General features: G+C 45.9%; 1 protein-coding gene across 1 annotated transcript; it reads right to left on the bottom strand.

Moving 5' to 3' along the window:
• Positions 1-1,432: 1,432 nt before the first annotated feature.
• LOC134983242 (zinc finger protein 84-like) lies at positions 1,433-8,933 on the bottom strand (the record flags this gene model as incomplete). The annotated part of the gene is made up of 2 exons (XM_063948970.1): positions 1,433-2,172; positions 8,522-8,933. Coding segments are annotated over 2 exons (1,152 nt in total), but the record flags the coding sequence as incomplete, so codon positions are not given.
• Positions 8,934-10,333: the final 1,400 nt, after the last annotated feature.

Below are 10,333 nucleotides of genomic sequence, written 5' to 3' on the forward strand. Positions count from 1 at the left end.
CATGGTAATATACAGGGTATATATGGATAGGATCTTGTATCAGAAAACACTCCTTATCAAGATGAGTGTCTGCAACAAGTTAGGCAAACTAGAAGAAGTGAAAACACGTTCCAATGGCAGCCATACTGTCGTGCAGCAATACAGATTGTGCAACCTGGTATTAGACATTCACATTTACACAAAGTACAAGAAACAAAATAAACAGCAGAAAAAAGACCTAAGCATTTGGGATGTATTATTTAGGAACTAAATAGAGGTACATTAATGAAAAGTGTAACAGTCATCAGCCTGCTTGTGAAGGTCTCTAGAGTGGTGGTCTCTTGGACTCTGCAAGGCAGTGAGTTCCATGGTCAATGCTGCAAAACTAAAAGTTTGACCCTTAAATGAATGACAGGAGATTCTTGGTACTGCTGGTAACAGTCCTTCATCTGCAGAAGCAAGCAAGCAGGGCAGTAAGGAGGCAGAAGCTGCTTCTAGTACCTTGGACCATGTAATGTTGGGCTGGGAAGGTCAGTTAACCAATTATGAAATAGATTTGTCATCTTACAGGCAGCCGGTGAAGGGAGTAGAGAATGGGTGTTATGTGGCAGGAACGGGCTGGTTAGGTAACAGCTTGGCTGCTGCATTCTGTACTAGCTGCAAGCTCTGTAATTCTTTTGCTGGGTGAGCCAGGTAGATGGCATTGCAGTAGTCTATGAACTTCTGAGGGAATCAAGTGCTTGATTCTGGCTATGGTCCACAGATGGAAGAATGAGGATTTGTATGTGGCGGATACCTGATGTATGTGTCAGCCACATACCAGGACAACACAAAGATTCAGCACATGTTCAGTATTTTCAATTCTGAACACCAACGCATAAATCCAGATGGTTGGTAAAGCTGTAGTCTTGTCCTTTGTTTGGGAGCTTCTATTATGTTTCACAAAGACTGAGTCACAGCCAACTGGCATCATCCACCCCTGGCGCTCAGCTAGACAACCATTTAGGATTGATATTATATTCTCAGTACATGGAGCAAAAAGCAATCATCAGCATAGCAGTGGTAGACCAGGCCATGATGTCTGATTATATCACCCAGTGGTAGCATTTATATTGCATAAAGCATAGGAGATAGGATTGACCCTTGAGGAACATTGCATGACAGTGATAATTATACTCCAGAAGATTTAAATGGTTCCGTACTTGGGTAATGTCTAATATGTTCAACAAGAGCAGATTTATTTCTCTCACAGTATGAAAAAGGCTTCTCACCTGTGTGACATCTCTGATGTGTAACAAGAACTGATTTCTGTGTAAAAAATTTCCCACACTCAGAACAGGAATATGACTTCTCACCTGTGTGACTACGCTGATGTAGAACAAGATTTGATTTCTGTGCAAAACATTTCCCACACTCAGAACAGGAATATGGCCTCTCACCTGTGACTTCTTTGATGTGGAACAAGAGCTGATTTCTGTGTGAAACATTTCCCACACTCAGAACATGGAAATGGCTTCTCACCTGTGTGACTTCTCTGATGTGGAACAAGATCTGATTTCCGTGCAAAACATTTCCCACACTCAGAACAGGAAAATGGCTTCTCACCTGTGTGACTTCTTTGATGTGTAACAAGAGCTGATTTCTTTGTGAAACATTTCCCACACTCAGAACAGGAAAATGGCATCTCACCTGTGTGAGCATGCAGATGAGTAACAAAATCTGATTTCTGTGCAAAACATTTCCCACACTCAGAACAGGAATAAGGCTTCTCACCTGTGTGACTTCTCTGATGTATAACAAGAGCTGATTTCCGTGTAAAACATTTCCTACACTCAGAACAGGAATATGGCTTCTCACCTGTGTGACTTCTTTGATGTATAACAAGAGCTGATTTCTGTGCGAAACATTTCCCACACTTAGAACATGGAAATGGCTTCTCACCTGTGTGAGCATGCAGATGAATAACAAAATGTGATTTCTGTGCAAAACATTCCCCACACTCAGAACAGGAATACGGCTTCTCACCTGTGTGACTTCTCTGATGTAGAACAAGATCTGATTTCCGTGGAAAACATTTCTTACACTCAGAACAGGAAAATGGCTTCTCACCTGTGTGACTTCTTTGATGTGTAACAAGAGCTGATTTCTGTGCGAAACATTTCCCACACTCAGAACAGGAAAATGGCCTCTCACCTGTGTGTGTTAGGCGCCGGGGTCCGCTCGTCGGTGCGGCCCGGCGCCTAGCAACCAGGGACGCCGTGCGCGTACAGCCGCCGGCTCCCTGGCAACGCTAGACGCCGGGCGCACGGAGCCGCTCAGACCCTAGCAACGGGGACGCCACGTTCGGGCCGCGTTCCCCGTTGCTGGGTCTTTTCTAATTGTATAATGGTGTGCTGGCCGTGCAGCATGCAAGCTGCACGGCATTACTTGTGATTACCCAGTCTGGCTCCTGATTGGGGAGCTCACAGTTATAAGCACCCTTCGGACTTCTCACAGACGCCGGTGATAGCTTCCTGTTTGCCTGTGTTGGTTACAGAGAGTTTCCAGTCCTGCTCAATCCGGTTGTTCCTGTCCTCAGTGATCCTGTACTCGGAAATTGTCATCTGTTCCTGGAGTCTGACCGAGCACCTTTAACATCCTGTGGTGTTCGTGAGTCGCGGCGTAGCCGTGTGTTGCGGCTTGACCGCTTACTGTTTATTATTTTGTATCTTTGTGTTCTGGAGCTTTTGCGGAGGATTCCGCTCCCCCTGATCCACTCTGGTATCCAGCGGTGCTGGATAGGAGTTACGGATCAGTGGATCTTTGGTTGTCCTTTTCCCTGGCGGCTAGTCCGCACATACTTTTTGGTTTAGTTAGTTAGCTTGTAACCCCTGGCCTGGTTGCTTAGTCAGAGGGCCCCTTGTTATCACCCTGTCTCGGATTTCCCTTTGTCTCCCATTAAGACCTGAGGGGGCATCGGGGTTGGGCAGACATAATCCGCCCTTCGAACGCGGCTGCCATGGGCTCAAGCAACCATAGTCTCGCAGGGGATTTCTGATAACACGGGCGAGACAACGGAGTTAGGGCGCCAGGGGTTACTAGGCTCTCCTGCTCCCACAACCAGTATATCTTTCCAGTACTCAGACCTCTGCCATAAGATCTCCTCTGGTCTGGAGTACGGGAATCATAACATTATCACCGGCCAGACTAAATTTAAAATTAAACAGGAGTTAATTTTTTCCCTTGTTCAGTTGGGAGATTTGTCGGCCTCATGAATCCCACCGGTGTCGGGCCAAATCCTGGCCAGCTTCTAGTTAGCCAGATTCAAGAGCTTACTCAGATGGTTCAGGATCTGTCTCTTCGGGTGAGGTCACAGGAAGATCTGTTACGGACTTCCCCGAGGGTCATTCCTGAACCAAAAATGCATCTGCCTGACCGTTTTTCTGGGGATAGAAAACAGTTTTTTAATTTTAAAGAGTCTTGTAAACTTTATTTTCGTTTGAGACCAGTCTCCTCAGGTACGGAGGCTCAGCGGGTTGGAATTATTATTTCTCTGCTTCAGGGGGATCCTCAGACCTGGGCTTTTGGTTTAAAGACAGACGATCCGGCTTTATTTTCTGTAGACGCCTTTCTAAAGTCTTTAGTGCTATTGTATGACGACCCTGATAGAGAGGCATCCGCCGAGAGTCAGTTGCGTGCTCTCAGACAGGGTAGGAATCCCGCAGAGATTTATTGTACGGAGTTTCGCCGTTGGTCGAACGACTGTGGATGGAATGACCCAGCCCTGCGCAGTCAGTTTCGCCTCGGCTTATCTGAGTCTATAAAAGACAGTCTCCTTCAGTATCCCGCTCCTGAGACTCTCGATAAACTCATGGAGCTCTCTATTAAGATTGATCGTCGGCTCAGAGAGCGGAGGGCTGAAAAAGGAGCATCTGTCGGGTCAACTCCTTGTGTTTTTTCCATCCCTGTGGACATAGAGGAGCCTATGCAGATAGGTCTCTCCAAACTGTCTTCTGAAGAAAGAACCAGAAGGCAAAATTCTGGTCTTTGTTTATACTGTGGAGGTAAGGGACATTTTGCCCGTAGTTGTCCGAACAAGTCGGGAAACGTCTCGACCAAGTGAATTGTGAGGGGGTTCACTTTGGTCTGCAGCTTATCTCCTCAAATAATTCACTGTTAGTCCCAGCTAAAGTTTCCTTTGGCAGCCTCTGTTCCTCGGTCTCTGTTTTTGTGGACAGTGGAGCTGCAGGGAACTTTATGGATTTGACATGGGCCAAGACCTTAGGTATTGCTCAGTTAGCCTTGGGTAGGTGTATCACCATGCATGGTTTAGATGGGAGTCCCTTGTCCAATGGGGTTATTTCTCTCTGTACACCTCCTGTTCTACTCTCGGTAGGAGCTCTGCATTCTGAAAAAATTGAGTTTTTCCTCACCCATTGCCCAGCAGTTCCAGTGGTTCTGGGTCACCCTTGGCTGGCCTTTCATAATCCCATCATTGATTGGCAGTCGGGGGAGATCTCACAATGGGGTACCATCTGTAATAAGGAATGTATTACGCTTCCCATCAGAATAGCTGCTGCCATTCCCGCACCCATTCCTGTGGAATACCAGGATTTTGTTGATGTTTTTTCCAAGGGCAATGCGGATATTCTGCCTCCCCATAGGCCTTATGATTGTGCTATTGAGCTAATTCCTGGTGCCACTTTGCCTAAGGGAAGGTTATATGCATTGTCCGGACCTGAAACTGTGGCCATGAATGAGTATGTTAAAGAAAGCCTAGGGAAAGGATTTATCAGGCCATCTAAATCCCCTTTAAGTGCAGGCTTCTTCTTCGTAGAGAAGAAGGATGGTTCACTCAGACCCTGCATTGACTTTAGAGCCTTGAATAAAATCTCAGTAAAAAATACTTACCCTCTGCCACTGATCTCTGTCCTCTTTGATCAGCTACGTTCGGCTGTGATTTTTTCTAAGATTGACCTGAGAGGAGCATATAACCTCATCAGAATCAAGTCAGGGGATGAGTGGAAAATGGCATTCAGTACTCAGTCAGGCCACTATGAGTATCTGGTTATGCCATTCGGCCTGTCTAACGCTCCGCCAGTTTTCCAGGATCTCATTAACGATGTGCTCCGTGAATTTCTTGGAAAATTCGTTGTAGTCTACTTAGACGATATTTTGATTTATTCTGACTCTGTAGAACAACATGTTACCCAGGTGCGTCAGGTTCTAAAAAAATTACGTGAAAATCACCTATATGCCAAGCTGGAGAAGTGTGAATTTCATGTCACGGAGGTATCCTTTTTAGGATACATTATTTCCCCTCGGGGATTCCGTATGGAACCAAAGAAGCTCCAAGCCATCCTTAGTTGGGCGCAACCCACCAACTTAAAAGCAATTCAGCGCTTTTTAGGGTTTGCGAACTACTATAGAAGATTTATTCACTCTTTCTCTGACCTAGTTGCTCCCATTGTGGCACTGACTAAGAAGGGAGCGGATCCTACCAATTGGTCACGTGAAGCCGAGCTATCTTTTCAGGCCTTGAAACAAGCCTTTGTCTCAGCCCCTGTCCTCAGACACCCCAACCCAGAATTGCCTTTCATTGTTGAGGTTGATGCCTCAGAGGTTGGAGTAGGGGCTATCCTATCTCAGAAGGATCCGGATTCCCTTGAATTACACCCTTGTGCCTTTATGTCCAGGAAATTCTCTTCTGCTGAATCCAACTACGATGTTGGTAACCGGGAATTGCTGGCTATTAAATGGGCTTTCGAGGAGTGGAGGCATTGGCTTGAGGGAGCGACTCATATTTCAGTTTTGACTGATCACAAAAATCTTCAATACATTGAATCAGCTAAACGACTGAATGCCCGGCAGGCTCGTTGGGCTTTATTTTTTACTCGTTTCAAATTCATTATCACCTTCAGGCCAGGTTCCAAGAATACCAAGGCAGATGCCCTGTCATGCAGTTTTCTTCCAGTTCAAGACAACAGTCCTGTTACTCCCATACTTCCGTCTTCAGTCATTCGGGCAGGCCTCACACAGGATTTATTTACCCAGTTAAAGCTGCTTCAACATCAGGCTCCTGGAAATACTCCTGCTGGTCGTCTTTTTGTCCCTGAGTTTTTGAGAGCAACTGTTTTGACGGAGTTTCATGATAGCAAAGTTGCCGGGCATCCGGGAATCGCTAAGACTTTGGAATTAGTCTCCGCTCAGTATGGTGGCCTGGTCTTTCCAAAGACATTAAGGAGTTTGTTTTTTCGTGTCAGGTCTGTGCACAGCATAAAGTTCCCCGTTCTTTGCCTATCGGTCAGCTTATGCCCTTGAATGTTCCTCTTAGGCCATGGTCTCATATCTCCATGGATTTTGTGGTGGACCTCCCTCTGTCAGCCGGATGCCGAGTCATATGGGTGGTAGTGGACCGTTTTAGTAAAATGGCCCATTTCATTGCTCTTCCCCGATTGCCATCTGCCCAGGGATTGGCAGTCTTGTTCCTCCGCCATGTTTTCAGACTCCATGGGTTACCCTCTGATATTGTTTCCGATCGGGGTCCACAATTCATTGCACAGTTTTGGAAATCTTTTTGTGTCTCATTGAAGATGAAATTATCTTTAACGTCAGGCTACCATCCCCAATCCAACGGGCAGACTGAGCGAGTTAATCAATCACTAAAACAATATTTGCGGTTGTACTCGGCCAAACTCCAAAATGATGGTCTGAGTTTCTTCCATTGGCGGAGTTCGCTTACAATAATGCCTGTCATTCCTCCACCAATGTGTCTCCATTTTTTGCAGTTTTTGGTTTTCACCCCAGAGCTAATTCCTTTTTTCAACATTCCTCTGTCTACTCACTGACCTTGATCTCTCATCTTAGGCTCATTTGGAGAAAAGTGCACCTGGCTCTCAGAAAAGCGGCATTTCAGGAAAAGAGATTTTCTGACAGGCTCCGGCGGCCGTGCACTTTTAAAGTAGGAGATAGGGTGTGGTTGTCGACTCGCAACATTAAACTTCGACAAACCTCAGCCAGATTGGGTCCTAAATTTATTGGACCATTTCACATTATCAAAAAAGTCAATCCAGTTGCCTTCCGGTTACGTTTACCAAAAACTTTACGGATCGGAAATACTTTCCATTGCTCATTGCTGAAACCATATGTTTCGTCCAGTAGATTTCCTCGTAAGATATCTCAGGGGAGATCACCAATCGTTGTACAGGGTCAGCAGGAGTTCTTGGTGGAGAAGGTTCTCGATTCCAAGTTGTCCCGGGGTCGGCTTTATTTTTTGGTGCATTGGAGAGGTTATGGTCCAGAAGAAAGGTCTTGGGTCCTGGATAAGGATCTCCATGCACCGAGGCTCAAGAGGGCATTTTTTCGAGAATTTCCACGGAAACCGGGCTTTAGGGGTTCCTTGACCCCTCCTCAAGGGGGGGGTACTGTTAGGCGCCGGGGTCCGCTCGTCGGTGCGGCCCGGCGCCTAGCAACCAGGGACGCCGTGCGCGTACAGCCGCCGGCTCCCTGGCAACGCTAGACGCCGGGCGCACGGAGCCGCTCAGACCCTAGCAACGGGGACGCCACGTTCGGCCCGCGTTCCCCGTTGCTTGGTCTTTTCTAATTGTATAATGGTGTGCTGGCCGTGCAGCATGCAAGCTGCACGGCATTACTTGTGATTACCCAGTCTGGCTCCTGATTGGGGAGCTCACAGTTATAAGCACCCTTTGGACTTCTCACAGACGCCGGTGATAGCTTCCTGTTTGCCTGTGTTGGTTACAGAGAGTTTCCAGTCCTGCTCAATCCGGTTGTTCCTGTCCTCAGTGATCCTGTACTCGGAAATTGTCATCTGTTCCTGGAGTCTGACCGAGCACCTTTAACATCCTGTGGTGTTCGTGAGTCGCGGCGTAGCCGTGTGTTGCGGCTTGACCGCTTACTGTTTATTATTTTGTATCTTTGTGTTCTGGAGCTTTTGCGGAGGATTCCGCTCCCCCTGATCCACTCTGGTATCCAGCTGTGCTGGATAGGAGTTACGGATCAGTGGATCTTTGGTTGTCCTTTTCCCTGGCGGCTAGTCCGCACATACTTTTTGGTTTAGTTAGTTAGCTTGTAACCCCTGGCCTGGTTGCTTAGTCAGAGGGCCCCTTGTTATCACCCTGTCTCGGATTTCCCTTTGTCTCCCATTAAGACCTGAGGGGGCATCGGGGTTGGGCAGACATAATCCGCCCTTCGAACGCGGCTGCCATGGGCTCAAGCAACCATAGTCTCGCAGGGGATTTCTGATAACACGGGCGAGACAACGGAGTTAGGGCGCCAGGGGTTACTAGGCTCTCCTGCTCCCACAACCAGTATATCTTTCCAGTACTCAGACCTCTGCCATAAGATCTCCTCTGGTCTGGAGTACGGGAATCATAACAGTGTGACTTCTTTGATGTGTAACAAGAGCTGATTTCCGTGCAAAACATTTCCCACACTCAGAACAGGAATACGGCTTCTCACCTGTGTGACTTCTCTGATGTATAAAAAGAGCTGATTTCCGTGAAAAAACATTTCCTACACTCAGAACAGGAATATGGCTTCTCACCTGTGTGACTTCTCTGATGACTAACAAGATGTGATTTCGATGAAAAACACTTCCCACACTCAGGACAGGAATATGGCTTCTCACCTGTGTGACTTCTCTGATGTATAACAAGAAATGATTTTGTTGCAAAACATTTCCTACACTCAGAACAGGAATACGGCTTCTCACCTGTGTGACTTCTCTCATGTTCAACAAGACCTGATTTCCGTGGAAAACATCTCCCACACTCAGAACATGGAAATGGCTTCTCACCTGTGTGACTTCTCTGATGTGCAACAAGACCTGATTTCCGTGGAAAACATTTCCCACACTCAGAACATGGAAATGGCTTCTCACCTGTGTGACTTCTCTCATGTCTAACAAGAGCTGATTTCCGTGTAAAACATTTCCCACACTCAGAACATGGAAATGGCCTCTCACCTGCCTTAGCTGGATGATGGGTAATAAGCTTTGTGTTCTGTGTATCTATAGAACAGGGAAACACTGTATCTACTCTCAGAGCTGTAACAGATGCACCAATATCAGAGTTATCAGGAGAACATTTCCCAGGATCAGGGGGATCAGTTGATAGAGCTGGATGTATAATTGGGGTAATGGGGTTATCTCCTGGAGAATCCTGTCTACTGTCATTATCTTTTATGTCACAATCCGGGGATAACATTAGATGTCCTTCTGAGATGTTCCTGCTTGTGTGTCCATTTGCTGGAAATAAAATACATTAATATATAAAATGAGTAGACAAGACCCAGGGTGACACAGGATAATTCTAAAACTGACATTTTTTATCTGTAATCATTGCTTTTATGTTTATTAAAAAACAAAAAAAGTAGGATGCTGAGACTGGAGCTTGATCAACACTAAACGCTCATGTGGGATTAGTAGAGGTGACATGGACGCTCATGTGGGATTAGTAGAGGTGACATGGACGCTCATGTGGGATTAGTAGAGGTGACATGGACGCTCATGTGGGATTAGTAGAAGTGACATGGACGCTCATGTGGGATTACTAGAGGTGACACGGACGCTCATGTGGGATTACTAGAGGTGACATGGACGCTCATGTGGGATTACTAGAGGTGACACCGACGCTCATGTGGGATTACTAGAGGTGACACGGACGCTCATGTGGGATTACTAGAGATTACATGGACGCTCATGTGGGATTACTAGAAGTGACATGGACGCTCATGTGGGATTACTAGAGGTGACACGGACGCTCATGTGGGATTACTAGAGATTACATGGACGCTCATGTGGGATTACTAGATGTGACATGGACGCTCATGTGATATATTAAATACAAAGGTATATGTATAAAGGTGAATAAAGTAATAAAGAAACAATTGTATTTGTTGTTAAACATCGGCATGTATATTATATTGGGTGTTAATTGATTCAGTGTTGGTAATCCTGTTCAGTAAGAATATATTAATAAATTACACATTCAATCATATTGTGGCAGAGTTTCCTCCAGCGGTAATCTCAATGTAACATCAAACTGTATGTATAAACACTTTATGGGGGGGGGATTCAGTTCATCGCAAAAACTCCCTATCCAATTAGCTGCAAAAAGTTATTAGTGCTAATTCTGCGCACAAATGTCTGCGCACTGAGCAGTTGTGCAGTGTTAGGATGAACAAGTTTAAAAAGGCTTTTTAGATGTTTCCTACTGTATTGTCTTACTGACCTATACTTTCCTACTGTATTGTCTTAATGACCTATAGTTTCCTTTTGTATTGTCTGCCTGACCTATAGTTTCTTACTGTATTGACTAACTGACCTATTGTTTCTTACTGTATTGTCTTACTGACC

This window comes from Pseudophryne corroboree (assembly GCF_028390025.1).
Source record: "Pseudophryne corroboree isolate aPseCor3 chromosome 3 unlocalized genomic scaffold, aPseCor3.hap2 SUPER_3_unloc_100, whole genome shotgun sequence".
NCBI classification, from domain to species: domain Eukaryota; kingdom Metazoa; phylum Chordata; class Amphibia; order Anura; family Myobatrachidae; genus Pseudophryne; species Pseudophryne corroboree.